The sequence below is a fragment of the Salmo salar genome, chromosome ssa22 (assembly GCF_905237065.1).
Source record: "Salmo salar chromosome ssa22, Ssal_v3.1, whole genome shotgun sequence".
In the NCBI taxonomy this organism is placed as follows: Eukaryota; Metazoa; Chordata; class Actinopteri; order Salmoniformes; family Salmonidae; genus Salmo; species Salmo salar.
The window spans coordinates 24,410,104-24,430,393 of record NC_059463.1 but is presented as its reverse complement, the minus strand read 5'-3'; the positions used below and the strand labels follow the sequence as shown (position 1 = coordinate 24,430,393).

General features: G+C 41.5%; 1 protein-coding gene across 1 annotated transcript; it reads left to right on the top strand.

Moving 5' to 3' along the window:
- The first annotated feature begins 6,788 nt into the window (after positions 1 to 6,788).
- On the top strand, positions 6,789 to 19,294 carry LOC106582961 (delta-1-pyrroline-5-carboxylate dehydrogenase, mitochondrial). The gene is made up of 15 exons (XM_014166608.2): positions 6,789 to 7,071; positions 8,930 to 9,023; positions 9,166 to 9,258; positions 9,768 to 9,815; positions 9,915 to 10,070; positions 10,302 to 10,451; positions 10,601 to 10,675; positions 10,806 to 10,993; positions 11,141 to 11,214; positions 12,424 to 12,620; positions 12,815 to 12,862; positions 12,997 to 13,149; positions 16,272 to 16,393; positions 16,558 to 16,676; positions 16,868 to 19,294. Exons 1-15 carry the CDS (start codon positions 7,031 to 7,033, stop codon positions 16,978 to 16,980), a joined length of 1,671 nt encoding a protein of 556 aa, XP_014022083.1. The 5' UTR covers positions 6,789 to 7,030; the 3' UTR covers positions 16,981 to 19,294.
- Positions 19,295 to 20,290: the final 996 nt, after the last annotated feature.

The following is a 20,290-nucleotide window of genomic DNA, read 5'->3' as shown; positions in this document are numbered from 1 at the left end:
TGGAAGTTATTTTTCAATTGGTTTATGGAATGTTGTTAGTTTGCAGAATCAAGGACAAAAATGCTATTTGTATGATGAGGGTTTTAAGATGGAAAAATAATGACATTTGTCATTGCATTGTTTTATGGAGGAAGAAGGGCTATTGCATTTGGTTGTTTCTTTTAATTATTTAACATTGAACTAGGGGCACATAGTTGTAGTACAATAGTGTTGCAATTCCCTATAATTTCTTAAATCAAAAGATACAATATGTTCCTGTATCTTTACATGGGCCCATGAATTTGCATTGTACAGATTGAATTGTGAGTGTTGAGGCATGAATGAAATATTATCTTCTTGTTTAACAATCATGGATGGTAAAAATGGTATGGAAACTTAACTACTCATCATTTCATCTGACACAGATTCTGGCCCAACCAGTCTATTGTATATTATTTCCTAAACCATGGTAAAATGTCAAGACTCAAACACACTATAAAGACAGATAACATTTAGGGAGAGGCCTTATTCCCAACTAATTATAAAAATCCTTTCTGTTAGATTTAAAATCAGCCTGACGAGTGCAGCAGTAAGCCATGCTTTTTTTGTCCTTTGTTGCACTATACAGTATAGGCTGGGAAACACCTTGTATGTTGTACAGTAGACCTATGTGGCTGTTTGTGTGATGAGCACTGACATAACACAATCTCCAAATGCCTTTAGTTCTCATGTCTCATGATGACTGTAATATTGTTGCATATTTTCAATTGAACAGATTGTAGACACCTTCTTTGCTGAATGTATGGTCAATATTTAGGAGCAGTCTTCTGAGTAGACCTACAGTCCCAACCTTACAATCAGAACTGGTGCATATCTCAGGATATGGGTCAGAACACAGAAACCTGATGTGTACATGGCACATTGTTCTTTATTGTCTAAGCAAACACAAATTGTACATGTATCGTTGAACTACTACATTATGTACCCTTGCAGGATGTAGGTTTGGCTTATTGAGCCTATATGGGAATTTGAAATTGTTGGGTTTAAATGTTTCATAAGTATTTTACATGGTTGGTTTTATCGATGTAGTGCTAGGGTCTAAAGTGTTACATTAGCCATTACTAAAATTTACACTGTATGACCAAAAGTATGTGGACACCTGCTCGTCGAACATCTCATTCCAAAATCATGGGCATTAATATGGAGTTGGTCCCCCATTTGCTCCTATAACAGCCTCCACTCTTCATGGAAAGCTTTCCACTAGATGTTGGAACATTGCTGCAGGGACATGCTTCCCTTCATTCACAAGAGAATTAGTGAGGTTGGGCATCGATGTTGGGCGATTAGGCCTGACTCGCAGTCGGTGTTCCAATTCATCCCAAATGTGTTCGATGGGGTTGAGGTCAGGGCTCTGTGCAGATCAGTCAAGTTCTTCCACACTGAGTTCGACAAACCATTTCTGTATGGACCTCGCTTTGTGCACGGGGGAATTGTCATGCTGAAACAGGAAAGGGCCTTCTCCAAACTTGCCACAAAGTAATCCTTCTAACCCCCCCTTAAAAGATTTAGATGCACTATTGTAAAGTGGTTGTTCCACTGGATATTATAAGGTGAATGCACCAATTTGTAAGTCGCTCTGGATAAGAGCGTCTGCTAAATGACTTAAAATGTAAAATGTAAATGTAAGTTGGAAGCACAGAATCACCTAGAATGTCATTGTATGCTGTAGCATTAAGATTTCCCTTCACTGGAACTAAGGGGCCTAGCCCGAACCATTGTTCCTCCTCCACCAAACTTTACCTATGCATTCGGGTAGGTAGCATTCTCCTGGCATCCGCCAAACCCAGATTAGTCTGTCGGACTGCGTGTTTCCACTGCTCCAGAGTCCAATAGCGGCGAGCTTTACACCATTCCAGCCGACGCTTGGCATTGCGCATGGTGATCTTAGGCTTGTGTGCGGCTGCTCGGCCATGGAAACCCATTTCATGAAGCTCCCGACGAACAATTCTTATGACGTTGCTTCCAGAGACAGTTTGGAACTTGGTAGTGAGTGTTGCAACCAAGGACAGGCAATCTTTACACGCTTCAGCACTCGGCGGTCCCGTTCTGTGAGCTTGTGTGACTTCCCACTTCGTGGCTGAGCCGTTGCTGCTCCTAGACGTTTCCACTTCACAATAACAGCACTTACAGTTGACAGGGCAGCTCTAGCAGGGCAGACATTTGACGAACTGACTTGTTGGAAAGGTGGCATCCTATGACGGTGCTACGTTGAAAGTCACTGAGCTCTTCAGTAAGGCCATTCTACTAATTTGAAGGGGTGTTCACATACTTTTGTATATATTGTGTATCTTCCGTTGCTTTGTCACCCTAACGTTCAGAGCTTGTCTGTAGTGGGGGGTATTCCCTGTGTTCTAGAGAGGCAGAGGTAGGTCTTCATCCCCAGTCAAGGTGGCCATGGAGGAAAGTACTGTCTTTGATGACCATTGACCTCATTGTATTTTCATACACATCACATAATGATGATGCTATTTCAAGCCTGCTGTTTTTAATTCAAATGATTTATTTCCCTGCATCTTTCTTTTTTCAATGCATACCTCTGTGCATTGTAAAATATGATATTATTTGTATGTAAACTTAGTAAAACATTGCATTCATGGGGATTTGGGTATACTGTTGTTTGAAAATAATGAATGTACACTGTAATTGGTGTTGGGGGAAAGTGAAATAAAATGGTGGATTGCCTTTAGCTTGAGTCTTTGTTGTCCTCTAGAGATGTATCATGTTTAATTACACATATTACAAAATGTTTGATCTGCATGTAATTGCACCCCCTCATATAGTCTACTCTACATTATCCTGTGCTTAAGTAACAAGTTGAAGATTGATTCATATCGCCGAATAACAATGATGTCTAAATAATCTGATAGACAGATAGATTGATAGATAGAAAGACATACCATGCCTTCAGAAAGTATTCACACCCCCTGACATTTTCCACATTTTGTTGTGTTACAGCCTGTCACGATTCCCACCGACGGTGGCGCCCCCTCCTGCTCGGGTGGCGCTCGGCGGTCGTCGTCACCGGCCTATTAGCTGCCACCGATTCCCTTTTGCTTTTCCCTTTTTTTATTTTGTGACACCTGTGGTCAATTAGCCATTAGAGGGGCTATTTAGTTTAGCTGGCCCGCTCCTGTTCGTGCGGGATTAATGATTGTTTCTTGTTTAGTGTGTTTGCACCTGACAGGACTGTTGGCTGTCAGTTTCCTTGTTTTGTTTGTTATTGAAAGATGAATACTAACTCCGCTGCATTTTGGTCCATTCCTGAAGACAGCCCTTACAGAATTACCCACCTTCAGCGTCGCCCACTTTGGTGGCGGTGATAGCTGCGCCGGGCAGACGGGCCACTCGGGCTGACCCTGGCAGACAGACCACTCGGGCTGGGCCGGAGGACTGGAGGGCCCCTCGGGCTGGGCCGGAGAGCAGGAGGGCCCCTCGGGCTGGGCCGGAGGGCAGGAGGGCCCCTCGGGCTTCTTGTGTGACGGCTTGTGTTCATGTCGACGTTGTTGTACGCCGCATGTATTTTCTCCCCAGTGTGTGGGGCCCTTCAAAGTCCTGAGGAGGATAAACGAGGTGTGTTATCGGTTGCAACTCCCTTCCTATTACCGTATTAACCCCTCGTTTCATGTGTCTCTCCTCAGGCCGGTGGTAGCTGGTCCCCTTCACGAAGATGAGGTGCCGGAGGTCCCTCCGCCCCCTCTGGACATCGGGGGGTCCCCGGCGTACAGCGTACGGGCCATTCTGGACTCGCGACGCCGGGCGAGGGGCCTACAGTACCTCGTGGACTGGGAGGGGTACGGCCCGGAGGAGAGGTGCTGGGTGCCGGCGGCGGACGTCCTGGACCCATCTATGTTGAGGGAGTTCCACCACCTCCGTCCGGATCGCCCTGCCCCTCGCCCTCCGGGTCGACCTCGAAGGCCGGTGTCGGCGCGCTGCGGGAGCCGCGCGTCAGGAGGGGGGTACTGTCACGATTCCCACCGACGGTGGCGCCCCCTCCTGCTCGGGTGGCGCTCGGCGGTCGTCGTCACCGGCCTATTAGCTGCCACCGATTCCCTTTTGCTTTTCCCTTTTTTTATTTTGTGACACCTGTGGTCAATTAGCCATTAGAGGGGCTATTTAGTTTAGCTGGCCCGCTCCTGTTCGTGCGGGATTAATGATTGTTTCTTGTTTAGTGTGTTTGCACCTGACAGGACTGTTGGCTGTCAGTTTCCTTGTTTTGTTTGTTATAGTGTTCTTTCTAATTAAATTGAAAGATGAATACTAACTCCGCTGCATTTTGGTCCATTCCTGAAGACAGCCCTTACACAGCCTGAATTTAAAATGTATTAAATGTAGTTTTTTTGTCACTGGCCTACACACAATACCCCATCAAATGAAGTAAAATGAAAAGCTGAAATGTCTTGAATCAACAAGTATTCAACCCCTTTGTAATGGCAAGCCTAAATAATTTCAGGAGGGGAAAAAAGCAGGCATTGAATATCCCTTTGAGCATGGTGAAGTTATTAATTACATTTTGGACGGTGTATCAATACACCCAGTAACTACAAAAATACAGGCGTCCTTCCTAACTCAGTTGCCGGAGAGGAAGGGAAACGCTCTGGGATTTTGCCATGAGGCCAATTAAAACAGTTACAGAGTTTACTGGCTGTGATAGGAGAAAACTGAGGATGGATCAACAACATTGTAGTTACTCCACAATAGTAACTTCATTGACAGAGTGAAAATAAGGAAGTCTGTACAAAATATTCCAAAACATGCATCCTGTTTGCAACAAGGCACTAAAGTAAAACTGCAAAAAACGTGGCAAAGCAATACATTTTTTGTCCTGAATACAAAGTGTTATGCTTGGAGTAAATCCAATACAACAGATTACTGAGTACCACTCACCAAAATGTCAAGCATAGTGGTAGCTGCCTCATGTTATGGGTATACTTGTAATTGTTAAAGGACTGGGGAGTTTTTCAAAAGACACTGAATGGAGCTAAGCACAGGCAAAATCCTAGAGGAAAACATGGTTCAGTGTGCTTTCCACCAGACACTGAGAGATGAATTCACCTTTCAGTAGGACAATAGCCTAAAACACAAGGCCAAATCTACATTGGAGTTGCTTACCAAGAAGACAGTGAATGTTCCTGAGTGGCTGGGTTAAAGTTTTGACTTAAATCTACTTGAAAATGTATGGCAAGACCTGAAAATGGTTGTGTAGCAATGATTTACAACCAATTTGACAGAGTTTTGAAGAATTTTGAAAAGAATAAGGGGCAAATGCTGCACTATCCATGTGTGGAAAGCTCTTAGAGACATACTCAGAAACACTCACATCTGTAATCCCTGCTAAAGGTGCTTCTACAAAGTATTTACTCAGGGGTGTGAATACGTATGTCAGTTGTAAAAGCATGTTTTCACTTTGTCATTATAAGGTATTGTGTGTAAATATGTGAGAAAAAAATCGATTTAATCCATTTAGAATTCAGGCTGCAACACAACAAAATGTGGAATAATTCAAGGGGAATGAATAATTTTTTTTAAGGCACTGTAGATATACTGAAAAAATATATAAACGCAACATGGAATAGTTTCAAAGACTTTACTGAGTTACAGTTCATATAAGGAAATCAGTCAATTTAAACAAATGAATTAGGCCCTAATCTATGGATTTCACGACTGGGAATACAGATATGCATCTGTTGGACAAAAATATACCGTTAAAAAAAAGTAGGGGCGTGGATAAGAAAACCAGCCTGTAGCTGGTTTGCCTCGTGCAGCGCGACGCAGCTCCTTTGCATATAGTTGATCAGAGGCTGTTGATTGTGGCCTGTGGAATGTTGTCCCACTCCTCTTCAATGGTTGTGAGAAGTTGCTGGAAATTGGCGGGAACTAGAACACGCTGTTGTACACGTCAATCCAAAGCATCCCAAGCATGCTCAAAGGGTGACATGTCTGGTGAGTGGGCAGGCCATGGAAGAACTGGGACATTTTCACCTTCCAGAAATTGTCTACTGATCCTTGCGATATTGGGCCGTGCATTATCTTGCTGAAACATGAGATAATGGTGGCGGATGAATGGCACGACAATGGGCCTCAGGATCTCGTCACCGTATCTCTGTGCATTCAAATTTCCATCGATAAAATGCAGTTGTGTTAGTTATCAGTAGCTTATGCCTGACTTTACCATAACCCCACCGCCACCATGGGGCTCTCTGTTCACGTTGACATCAGCAAACCACTCGCCCACACGACACCATACACCTGGTCTGCAGTTGTGAGGCCGGTTGGAACATTTCTGGAATCCTTTATTTCAGCTCATGAGACATGGAACCAACACTTATCTGTTGCGTTTATATTTTTGTTCAGTGTAGATAGAAAAGTGAGGCAGCAACAATACATTCCCTGACAGTTACATTCGTCACAATGAAAGTCAACTAGGTTACATGGGAAAATCAGTAATTGTGCAAAAGATAAGCGGGACATTACTTCAAAGAGAAACATTTGTTCTGTCGAAAATATAATTTCTCTTTTCAGAAATGACAGCCCTATACTGTGATTGGCTGGTGATGTCTTCTTAGCGCTGAATGGCCACTCACAGACTCGCCCTCTTTGCCTCCAGTAAGTTTCATTATGGAAATGAGAGGTGTGTTTAGCAATACTTCTTTCTTTGAAATATTAACAAGTACAATTTCAAAATAGTTTCACAGTGTAAATATTAAGATTAAATTATGTAATTTCTGTTTAGATAAAATACTGTAAATTACTGTGACAATTTAGACGCAAGTGTGGTAATATAATGAATGTGGCCTCCCTATGGAATATTGGTACGGGCCGAATCCTCTGAACTCGCTATACGTGCAACTAGTAGGCTACATTCTCAAGATATCAAACATCTTTAATGTTTCTTATCAGTTTTGAGACATTGTATCGGTTGCCTGAAGTGGTCTTATAAGGGTGTGTTTTTATTAGATTGTCCTTTTTCTCTCTACATATTTTCCATTGGAACATGCTGCGTGTGAGATCAGCATTCTATCAGTCTTGGAGGGGGTACGTATTTTCACATGAACATACACGAGACTAACTCACCTTAGCTTTGACTCTTCGTAACCAAGCTAATGTAATTTGCATTATTTTGGTAGCTAATAGTACATTTTTGGCTTATGATTGTTGCTCTACCTAACGTTTTTTGCCACACTGTAGTTATAACTGTCCAAGTAGAACAACAACAAAAAATAAGCTGCTGCAATGCTAAATGTTTTGTATTTTATTTAACATTTATTTAACTAGGTGTTATGTAATGATTTTTCTCTGCCAGCCACCAGACCCTTTCTATGTCAAGGGCAAGCTAAATAAGTTGAAATAAGTTATTTATGATTTTGTGTCTTCTGATTACCATGATTCCAAGCCGCATGGGTAAAGTTAACAGTTCACAGAAATACTATTCACTCAAAAACCAAAAAGTGAATGATACACCCTGAGCACGTAGAGAGAGAAGGAGCACTCCTCTTTTTATCTGTTCTATTATAGCGTCTGGGGCAGCACCATTGAGGCTATATCTATTTTAAAGGGGTCAATTTCCTTCTTCATTGGCTGATTGCTGCACACCCATAGGAAACCCCACCCATAGGAAACTCCACCCAGTTGACTACTTAAAAATGGTGGAAGCCCTCCATGGCAATGTTCATGCTAAAATGGTTATATCCATGATGAGTCCTCTATCTATCTCTATGACAGTGGACTTGGGCCAAAAACCGGAAGTGGCACTGGCAACTGGTGTTATGCAAGAAATCACATGGACAGAAGGAACCTGTATGGGCATGCCAGCTGCATGAATGTTTATTTATGCAGTTACCCTTGGTAAAACATTATAGCCATATTTTGAATCTCTTTAGAGGTCTATTGACTTTTCTGTTGGTTGAGGAAGATCAATAAACAGTATGAAGGCTGTGTTGTTGTACACCAGGTCCCCCATTGAGAGAGAAGCATCTGTGTAGCTGTGGGAAGGCAGTTGACTAATCATATTTCATCGATTCCATGTGTCAGGGGAGTTGAGGGTGTGTTTTAATATTTGAATACGAGCCCCTGTCTACCCAGTTTGACACTCTGACCTTCACTGACTGTTTAAACTAGAGCAGTTAATCATTTTTGAGGCAGTGCATGCACGATCACCAGAAGTTTGGCAGTTTTCTAACTTTTCCACAAAGAAATTAGACACAGACAGCCGTGTTCACCCTGACACACAGAGAATAGTGAAATATCAAATAAGCATGAATTGCTTATTGCAATTGCTTGCTGCTGTTAGGTGTGTCTTTCTTTGTATAGTTTTTACAGATGCAAGATGGTCCCATCTTTTATGCATGACTTGCATTTTCTAAGCCTTTATGCTATAACAACTGGTCATAATAGAATAACTGATTGTGAGATTACTTCAAGTTACTTATTCCAGCTGACAGAAGACTGCAGCTTGCCAAAATCTAGCAGGGAAGAGGCAGGACAGAACCAACTCTGAGGTGCACCTGTATAAAAAGACAGTTCAATATCGCACCAAGACCACAATCTACATGGCCAGTAAAGTCTTATTCAGGTCAACAGAATTTGGACTTGCCTCAAAATGAACTGAATGGCATTCATTCTCTTCCATAAACACATTGTTAAGTATCATATTATTCAAAACAAATATGTAAAAGAGCAGAAAATGTTATGGAGGGTGAAGTGAATGAATGGCCGGTAGGCTACCTCAGGTATAAGGCTGCAATACATTGATGAACAAATGCTTCACTTTGCACCATGAGGATGAGTCTCAGATTTTGGGATATAATGTATGTGGGGGATGTCTGCTGTTGCATATATGTCCGTTTTCACTTAGTGTGCATTGGTCTATGCTAACGTGTGTCTGTCTGTGCAGGTTCAGGACCTTCCCCTGTGCAGCTGTTGAGGTGAAGAATGAGCCCATCCTGGGATTCAACGAGGGCAGTCCAGAGAGGGCCGAGCTGCAGAAGGTGTGCGCGCACACACACAATCATACACAGCACACACTCTCAAGCAAATAACCACCGCATGCACCATTCCATATACCCTTCATGACCTACAAGGTCATCTCTATAAAAGATGAGACTCAATAATGTTGTGTGTGTGTGATAGGCCCTGGATGACCTGAAGGGGAAGACAGAGGAGATTCCCTGTGTGGTTGGAGACGAACATGTGTGGACCAAAGACATCAGATACCAGCTATCGGTGAGTGGAGTCAACAGCATGTCCCTAATCTGAGCAAACTATTGCTCCATGCTGCCTGCAAATATGGGAGCCTGGAGACCTGAAGCGCTCACTTTTACCCTCACACTGCTGCTCAGATACACAGCATACTGCCTGATCCAAATGGAAACTTTCAAGGCCTGTCAAGTTAAACTGGAAATGACTGTAATAACATTGCGTTATCAGCTGTGTGTTATTAGTTTTCTATAACATCCATCATAAACCAACATACTACCTGTGCTGGGGGCCTGCCTGTGGAGTCTGTAGTCCCATTTAGCTCAGTGCTTGAAACGCCAGGTTTCTGGGTTCCATTCCCACGGGGGACCAGTATGAAAATGTATGTACTCACTACTGTAAGTTGCTCTGGATAAGGGTGTCTGCTAAATTAGTCAAATATACATTTCGACCAATACCACACTGTCTTTAAATGTTATTTCCTGCAGGTATTATTACCTATTAATCAATGTAATTCTTTATTTTCTTTTTGAAAGCCCTTCAACCACTCTCACAAACTGGCCAAGTTTTGCTATGCTGACAAGGTAATCTAAGATTACAATTCTTCTGTTTTTATTTATCAGACATTCACCAAGATTTACCTAACCTGACTGGATGGTGTTGCCTCGGTATGATTGATACAGGAGCTGCTCAACAAGGCTATCCTGGCCTCTGTGGCGGCACGGAGGGAATGGGACCTGAAACCCATCCAGGACCGAGCCCAGGTCCTCTTTAAGGCTGCCGACATCATCAGTGGACCTAAGAGAGCTGAGATTCTGGCCAAAACCATGATAGGCCAGGTACAGTGAAATACTGTATTTAGTCTACATGTCGTTTTAATAATCTTATAATTGTATGGCTGAATATCAAGTGGATATTCATCCCCTAAGCGCTCTTTTTTTTTATTACTGGGAACACTTTCTCATTTACAGCGATGACCTGGGAAATAGTTCAATAAAGGTTACAGGGGAGAGGAGGGTGGATGAATGAGCCAATTGAATGAGCACATTTTTTCCTGATTCATTTTGTAGGGTAAAACAGTGGTGCAGGCAGAGATTGATGCAGCTGCAGAGCTAATAGACTTCTTCCGGTTCAATGCGAAGCACGCTGTTGAACTGGAGAGCCAGCAGCCCCTGGACAGTGATGGTAGCACCAACACCATGCTCTACCGTGGGCTGGAGGTGAGCACTCTCTGGTCCTAGCATCATCTTAACTTGATAATAGTCACAGATAAAAGCCTGTATACTTGGGGATATGTTAGGATGGATTTTCTAGAACTCATATTTTCCAGGAGTTGTTGTCAACACCTTTATTTCCCCTTTAACTACAGGGTTTCATAGCTGCTGTTGCCCCATTTAACTTCACTGCAATTGGTGGAAACCTGGCAGGTACACCTGCTCTCATGGTAAGTGTTCCCCTACAAACAACAATACCCAATTGTCCTTATAGTTCTAATACATTTCACATTTAAATCCTGATGTGTGTTGTTGGTTATAGTCTGAACTGGACTTTCTTTGTTTGCCTGTGTTTTTCAGGGTAATGTAGTTCTGTGGAAGCCTAGTGACACAGCCATGTCAGCTAGCTACGCCGTCTACAATGTCCTCCGGGATTCAGGGTTGCCCCCCAACATCATCCAGTTTGTGCCGGCTGATGGACCAGTATTTGGAGACACCATCACCTCCTCTGAACACCTTGCTGGCATCAACTTCACTGGCAGTGTCCCGTATGTGTTTATCTCTACATGTTAAAGCATACCTAAAACTGATTGCCACTTTTGGTACATAATACCAAATCTGTACCACACTGTTTTTAATAACTTAAATGGAAGTTAACAACCCTGGAGTCTCTTAACAACCCATTTCTGTTTCAGTACCTTCAAGCGCCTGTGGAAACAGGTGGCCCAGAACTTGGATGTCTACAAGAATTTTCCTCGGGTGGCAGGAGGTGGGTTGGACCAATAGCCTGTAAACCATAGAGATAAATGCTGTACACCACCACACTGTCAAGTTATTAAACGTATTGAATATTGACTTCATACTCATCTTATATCTACACTCCCCTCCATATGTATTTGAACAGTGAAGCTCAAATTTGTACATTTGGCTCTATACTGCAGAATTTGGGATTTGAGATCAAATGTTTCATTAGGCGACAATACAGAATGTCACATTTTATTTGAGGGTATTTTCATACAGATCTGTTTTACCGTTTCTAAATGAAATCACTATGTATCTAGACCCCCCTTTTTAAGTTTTGTTTTTCCATTAGTATTTTTACAAATTCACTTATAGTGTATTAAAGTAGTCAAAAGTTTTGTCCCATATTCCTAGCACGCAATGACTACATCAAGCTTGTGACTCTACAAACTTGTTGGATGCATTTGCTGTTTGTTTTGGTTGTGTTTCAGATTATGTTTTGCCAATAGGAGCTAAATGGTGAATAATGTATTGTGTCATTTTGGAGTCACTTTCATTGTAAATAAAAATAAATTATGTTTCTGAATGCTTCTACATTAATGTGGATGCTACCATGGATAATCATGAATGATGAGAGGTTAGCATTTTTGTTGGGGGGGGTGTTTATGATCTTTGTTCCTCTGTAATTTTCTCACTCATCATTATTCACTATTCATTCATAATTATTCGTATTTTTTATTTACAATAAAAGTTACTCCAAAATGATACTACATTATTCACCATTCAGTTCCTATTGGGAAAAACATAATTAGAAAAACAACCAAAACAAATTGCAAATGCATCCAACAATTTTATAGAGTCACAAGCTTGATGTAGTCATGGCGTGCTATGAAATATGGGACCAAATACAAAACTTTTGAGTACTTTAATATACTATAAGTGAATTTATCTAAATATTTATGAAAAAAATAACTTATTCTAATGTGGGGACTAGATAAATGAAGTTCTTTCATTTTTAAACGGTAGGACAGATACTGTATGTTTGAAAATACCTTCAAATAAAAGAGGACATTCAGTACTCTTGTCTCAATCAAACATTTGATCTCAAATCCAAAAAGCTGGAGAATAGAGCCACATTTACTAATTTTAGCTTCACTGTCCAAATAAATACGGAGGTGAGTGTATATCATTCTTTGAAAACCGCCTCACCGACATCCTCCTCTGCCACACCTTTCAGAATGCGGTGGTAAGAACTTCCATTTTGTGCACAAGTCAGCAGATGTGCAGAGTGTCGTGACAGGGACCATCCGCTCAGCATTTGAGTATGGAGGGCAGAAGTGCTCGGCCTGCTCCAGGATGTATGTACCAGACTCTCTGTGGCCCCAGATCAAACAGGGGCTCCTGGACATCCACAAGCAGCTCAAAGTGGGAGACGTGAGTATACAACTGACCTTAGCTTCTAGGACTGTTTCATCAGTCACTTTGGCACTATGGTTATTTTGGTGGGAATAGTTACAGCCAGTTGGCGTGTGCTCCAATAGGAAATATTTGAAAGTGTTGAACTTTATACTGTAGGTGTTAATTTGATGTCAGGTTGTTGTAATGGTCTCCATGATTCCCCTGTCCAGCCCGTGGAGGACTGGAGTACATTCTTCTCTGCTGTGATTGATGACAAGGTACAGTACTGTGAGATTTGCCACTCTGGATGCTTTATCAGAAGCAGCTATAATACTTCTGATCAAGAGTTATTTTATTTTCAAGATTATTTTACATTTAGTGACTCTTTATATATTATTTATTTTTGTCTCAGTCCTTCGCTCGTATTAAGAAGTGGTTGGACCATGCCAAGTCATCCCCTAAGTTGAACATTATTGCTGGGGGCCACTGTGATGACAAGAAGGGTTACTTTGTGGAGCCCACCATCATTGAGAGCACAGACCCACAAGAAGCCATCATGGCCGAGGTAAGACTCGATATTCTTGATATGTAGTTATTGTAGATCACCTCTTTACTCACCACTGTTATTAGCCTATGGAACTTCGTACTGTGATTCCAGTTTTAACCATGTATGTTCTCACTTCTTTAAACCAACCTGCAAGAGTTATACCAGACAGGCATACATGTCATAATCACATGAGAGACAGTCAGTTGGGTCTGAATAGCTGAAACAGACTTTTTATTCTAGCCTGTTAGATATGGTTGTTTTATGAAGAAAAGAAGCAGGATTATTTTTTTCAGTTTTAACTGAGATGCCTGCGATCAGGCTCAGGGCCAAGTGCTTGGATTACTCACATAAACATGTATACAGGGATGTATGGAATGGACACCATGTTTGTTTAACTAAAGCCATGCTTCACACACTATAAACCCCAAGGCATTTTTAACTCAAAATCTTCTAGGAAGTTGAACTCAAAGTCAATGAAAGTCATTATTAATTAATATGTTTGTTGTACTCACTCAAAACTAAATGAGTTATCAAATCAACATTTTTTTTTTAAATGAATGATAACAAATTCACTTTTTTCCCAGCATGCTCTACTGCAGGTTGATTTTATATCTGTGTTTTTGCATGTACGTTGAGTGATTGATTAATCTCACAGTGAGGGAAAAAAGTATTTGATCCCCTGCTGATTTTTGTATGTTTGCCCACTGACAAAGAAATGATCAGTCTATACTTTTAATGGTAGGTTTATTTTAACAGTGAGAGACAGAATAACAACAAAAAAATCCAGAAAAACACATGTAAAAAATGTTCTAAAATGATTTGCATTTTAATGAGGGAAATAAGTATTTGACCCCTCTGCAAAACATGACTTAGTACTTGGTGGCAAAACCCTTGTTGGCAATCACAGAGGTCAGACGTTTCTTGTAGTTGGCCACCAGGTTTGCACACATCTCAGGAGGGATTTTGTCCAAGTCATTAAGGTTTCGAGGCTGACGTTTGGCAACTCGAACCTTCAGCTCCCTCCACAGATTTTCTATGGGATTAAGGTCTGGAGACTGGCTAGGCCACTCCAGGACCTTAATGTGCTTCTTCTTGAGCCACTCCTTTGTTGCCTTGGCTGTGTGTTTTTGGTCATTGTCATGGTGGAATACCCATCCATGACCTATTTTCAATGCCCTGGCTGAGGGAAGGAGGTTCTCACCCAAGATTTGACGGTACATGGCCCCGTCCATCGTCCCTTTGATGCGGTGAAGTTGTCCTGTCCCCTTAACAGAAAAACACCCCCAAAGCATAATGTTTCCACCTCCATGTTTGACAGTGGGGATGGTGCTCTTGGGGTCATAGGCAGCATTCCTCCTCCTCCAAACACGGCGAGTTGAGTTGATGCCAAAGAGCTCCATTTTGGTCTCATCTGACCACAACACTTTCACCCAGTTGTCCTCTGAATCATTCAGATATTCATTGGCAAACTTCAGACGGGCATGTATGTGTGCTTTCTTGAGCAGGGGGACCTTGCGGGCGCTGCAGGATTTCAGTCCTTCACGGTGTAGTGTGTTACCAATTGTTTTCTTGGTTGACTATGGTCCCAGCTGCCTTGAGATCATTGACAAGATCCTCCCGTGTAGTTCTGGACTGATTCCTCACCGTTCTCATGATCATTGCAACTCCACTAGGTGAGATCTTGCATGGAGCCCCAGGCCGAGGGAGATTGACAGTTCTTTTGTGTTTCTTCCATTTGCGAATAATCGCACCAACTGTTGTCACCTTCTCACCAAGCTGCTTGGTGATGGTCTTGTAGCCCATTCCAGCCTTGTGTAGGTCTACAATCTTGTCCCTGACATCCTTGGAGAGCTATTTGGTCTTGGCCATGGTGGAGAGTTTGGAATCTGATTGATTGATTGCTTCTGTGGACAGGTGTCTTTTATACAGGTAACAAACTGAGATTAGGAGCACTCCCTCTAAGAGTGTGCTCCTAATCTCAGCTCATTACCTGTATAAAAGACACCTGGGAGCCAGAAATCTTTCTGATTGAGAGGGGGTCAAATACTTATTTCCCTCATTTAAAATGCAAATCATTTTATAACATTTTTTACATGTGTTTTTCTGGATTTTTTTGTTGTTATTCTATAACCTACCATTAAAATTATAGACTGATCATTTATTTGTCAGTGGGCAAACGTACAAAATCAGCAGGGGATCAAATACTTTTTCCCTCACTGTATACTACACAAAGATAAATAACTAAACTGATCAAATCATTTAGTTAGATTTCTTGCACCTGTTACTGAAATGGTTGTTCCAGATTAAATGGTTTATGTAGTCTCCTCAAACTGTTTTGGCAGTCACTATGAATGCAGGGTGCGGGTGAATAAACATTTCAACTGTTGGATATCCTAACTCTGGCTGGATTCCAATAGGAATTACACATCACCTTGGATGCCAACATAATGTGAATTGCGGTTAGGGTTGCAAAATTCGTGTACATTTCCCAGGTTTTCCAGAAATCCGGTTTGGAAGACTCCTGGATATCCTTCAACCAGGGTTTTTTTTAAATCTGGGATTTTGGGGAAGTTTCTGGAATTTTGCACCACACTTTCAGGCCTGATGTGGCTTGTAAACCATGGGTTTTAGGCCACTACGTTAGGGTAAAGCTAGGCCTCAAAATTAGGCCTTATGAGATATATATTGTCATAAAGAGTTAATTATAATGATAATATTCGCCTATGAACTCACTTGGTGAAAGCCACAGGACAGAAAATGAACGACTTCAACTATCAACAACAAATAGTGTCATGGGTGGTAACACTACAATTCACTCAAAGGCAAGGCACACTGGGAAATTATTTTGGAGGCGTGTTCAAGCTGATACAACTCAGTTCTGGACCCCCTACAGGGTCACAGTGACTCTTTCGGTATGAGTAATGACTACAAAATCACTATAGGTAACTGTACTGAAATGTATTAAGTGCAACCGGTTTCCTCAAAAGTTTTTAGTAATGACAGCACATTGGGGTTTACAGTGCACTCTGCTTCACAAATGGGGGGCCAGTCCTCCTTGCTTCCTTGCATTGCAATTGCTCAGTTAATATGGAACTTTATAACAACTCTGTTATAACTCGGTTCTGGGTTAACTCCTGTAGGAAATCTTTGGGCCAGTTCTGTCTGTCTATGTTTACCCTGAGAACGACTACCTGGAAGTTCTGCACCTGATAGACAACACATCACCATATGCCCTGACAGGAGCTGTCTTTGCTCTCGATAAGTACGTTCGATTACTTCAGCTTGTTTGCTATGGAGTGTCAGTATTGATGAAATAAAGAACATAATACAGTTTTATATACAACTATTATGAATGCAAAGCCAACTTTGATCAGCTTATTGATAATAGATGTTGCTTCCTAACCCTTTAGTAATGTTTTTTTCCAGGAATGTTGTGAATGAGGCAGCCAAAGCCTTGCGGAACGCTGCCGGAAATTACTATGTGAACGACAAGTCCACTGGCTCTATTGTTGCCCAGCAACCATTTGGTGGCGCCAGAGCTTCAGGTACCAATCCACAGCCCACACACCAATCCACAGCTCATTGATATCCATGTGACTGCCAACAGTTGTATAAATCAGGACTTCTCATTACTCCTGGTTAGCTCTCTATGTCTGACATGGATACTTCTGTCAAATGGGTACATCATCTTTATTGATATCAATAATACCTAAAACATGAACTTTTGTCTGCAAAGGTACTAATGACAAACCTGGTGGTCCTCACTACGTACTGCGATGGACATCCCCACAGGTGGTCAAGGCCACTCACGTCCCGCTCCGAGAATGGAAGTACCCCTATATGGGTTAAAAATACAGTACTCTACCCCTTCCTCACCTACCTAGGCCTCCCTCATCCAATCCTAGTTCTGTAGAGGAATCTGTAGGCGTTTTCTCCAGTCAAGACAGACAATGAAATGAAGAGAACAATCCTCTCCTTACTCATCCAAGTTTTGTCCCTTTTTGCCCTTATAAGTATGCTCTGAATCTATACACAAGTACGAATGTAATTATTAGCTGTTCTAAATTGAAAGGGGGAGCAACAGTGCCCCTCTCTGGCACTTCATGAGATCAGCAGGAGCTGCAGCTGACCCAGCCAAGCTGCCTGCTAGCTGTACAGAAGAATGACAATATGAAAACGTCCCATGGATCCACAAGACATAGTAAAACTGTGTGGTCTACCATGGATTCCACAGACTTGTAATAATCAATCAGCTGTTTTTAATCAAATGGCTGCTATGTGCTTCTGAGCCTCTGTTTTACCATCTCAGTACTGACTGGTCCTGAGATGTAGGCTACTCACTGTTAGGTTGTCTCTGCCTGTTCTGTCCTGAGGTAAGTATTCAAAGAGTTGTTAAGCATCAAATTCTTTATGAGAGGAAGATGTTTTTTTTCTTCATACAAAACTGACTATGTATTATAAACATTAGCTGACCGTCTATCATCTTAACATCCTTTGACAAAAACAATAACACTGAGTATCGACCATGAATATTTCATGACAACTAAAGTTCAAGTATCAAAATGTTTATAATTTTAAGTGTTTGTGATGGCAAAAATAGGGAAGAATGGTTATCTTTCTTTTTTGGTGCTAAGAAAGTCCTTACTAACAGTCCTTAACCTAAACTCAGTTCCTTGCTGTGTTATGATTGATTTGCTGTATTGTCACACTAATACTAAACCTCCTGACTGTCTCTGATAGGAAAGGTGATGTACTTGACTTGTTACACTTGAGCTATGGCTGGTCCTACAGGATGTGGCTATGATCAAATGTATTTATAAAGCCCTCAGCATATGTCACAAAGTGCTTATACAGAAACCCAGCCTAAAACCCCAAAGAGCAAGCAATGCAGATGTAAAGTACAGTAGCTAGGAAAAACTCCCTAGGAAGAAACCTAGAGAGGAACCAGGCTCTAAGGGGTGGCCACTCTTCTGGGTGGAGATTTATAATAGTACATGGCCAGATCGTTCTTGAATATGTTCAAACGAAAGGGTCGAAAACAGCAGGTCCTGGACAAGGTAGCACGTCCCGTGAACAGGTCAGGGTTCCATTGCCGCATACAAACAGCAGAAACTGGATCAGCAGCACGACCAGTTGGACTGGGGACAGGGACAGCCAGGAGTCGTAATGCCAGGTAGTCCTGAGGCATGGTCCTCTGGGAGGGGGGAGAGAAAGAGAGACATTGAGACTGCGCATGACAGCCTGGTCTCATAGACTAGACGTAACATACTAAAAGTAAATCCAGGACAGTCAAATTAGTATGATATTTTATGTTTGGTATGGTTACGTGAGGAAAAACCAAAACTAGGGTGGTTGGTCAGGCATATAACGTAATTGTCTAGCAACCCAAAGGTTGCGAGTAAGAATCTCATCCTGGACCATTTTCACATTTTACTTTTCAACTACTTACAACTTTTTAGAACTTTTGCAACTACTAGCATGTTACCTAACCCTTAACCCTTTTTAGCTAACCCTAACCCTTTAACCTAACTCCTAAACTTAACCCTAACCCCTATCCTAGCTAACATTAGCCACCTACCTAGAATTTGTAACATATCATACGCTTTGAAAATTCATAACATATTGTACATTTTCCAAATTCTTAACATATTGTAAGTTTTGCAAATTCGTAACATATCATACAAAATGGGTGATGGACATCCACAAATTAATACATACCATACGAAACGTAACATACTAAATGGAGTGTCTTGGATTTCCATTAAGAATATGACAAAATGCTCTGAGACCCGGTTGAGCATGAGGGTGCTGCTACCTTTTTACTTAAACCCCACTTTGCCATCTAATCATTTTTACCTCAGCAAACGCACACTTACTGTTCTTTTACAATTGTGGAATATTTTACTGAGCGTTTGCAAAAAATAAATGTAATTGCTTCAACTTCATGTGATTGCTCAATCTGAATTTCATGCCATCTTTATCATTTTGAAAATCATTTCAGGGGGATATATTTTAAGAAAATGTATTTTGTATTTTAATATTTTTCTGTTAAATGATAATAGAAATGATTTGTCTTCGATTGTGCCTGTATTGGTAATAATAGAGATTGACATTTATTACATTTGTAATAATGGTCATTAAATTATTTCACAAAGTATATTAACCTTTTGTGTTTAATGTCATATTTTTGTTTCTGAATGTGGCTTGCTTGAATCCATACCCTGTTGTTATTGTGACTGCTGATGGTGTTTCCCCAGTTTCTAACCCCTTCTAAACATTGTAAGGTTGAGCTACATACTTCTTGTACCATTGGATTCCTCTATTTCTTCTGCGTCCATCGATACCAACCATTAATCTGTGTGATTAACGGGGGCTGAGCTAGGCGGTGTTTGTGAGACTAGGGCGCATCCCGAAGGTGGCCGGGTCTTTTTACAAAAATGTATGTAGAGTCCTAATGGTTTGAGCTACAAACTCATATAAGTGATCTATGAAAAGTTGGGACTCTGACAAACACACACATGTGACATGTTTTCCTCTATGACGCTCCCAAGCTACACAAGGGTCGTTAGAAGGTAAGGGGCTCTTCTACAGGACATAATGTCTATAATACTGTAATAAGCTCACATAGTTGCTGTCACAAACACCAAACTCCACACAGTTGTCACTGACTAGTTCAATACTAATTTCCCACTGAGCAAACAATTTCTGTACTTACAGCATTCATATAAATTCATTTTTATCTGGTTTTGCTTTGGTGGACTATTTGTTTTGGCATTTGTCAAAACTCATCAAATTGTTTTGTGTTCTACTTGTAGCCTTGGTTGTTCTGAAAATAGAATGGTCAAACTCTTCATTATGAGGCTAAATATAAGGGCAGGACATGCAGATGAATGAAAAGCCCATTTTTGCTGGGGTCTCGGGACTGATAGGGTTTAACCAATTTGACAAGAGTTAAAATGGGTACCTGCCCAGAGTGAACTGGGAATGCTGTCCTACACTGTGTCAAAGTACAAAGCCAAGGTTTTTACTTCCTGTCAGGACGTTTGAGTGTGTGCTAGCATCTCTACCTCATCCCTCACACTGTGATGTGTTCATAGTGCCTCCTGTCACATCAAAGTCAGATGGGAGGAGACATCCTTACCGTGCCTTTGGCACACTC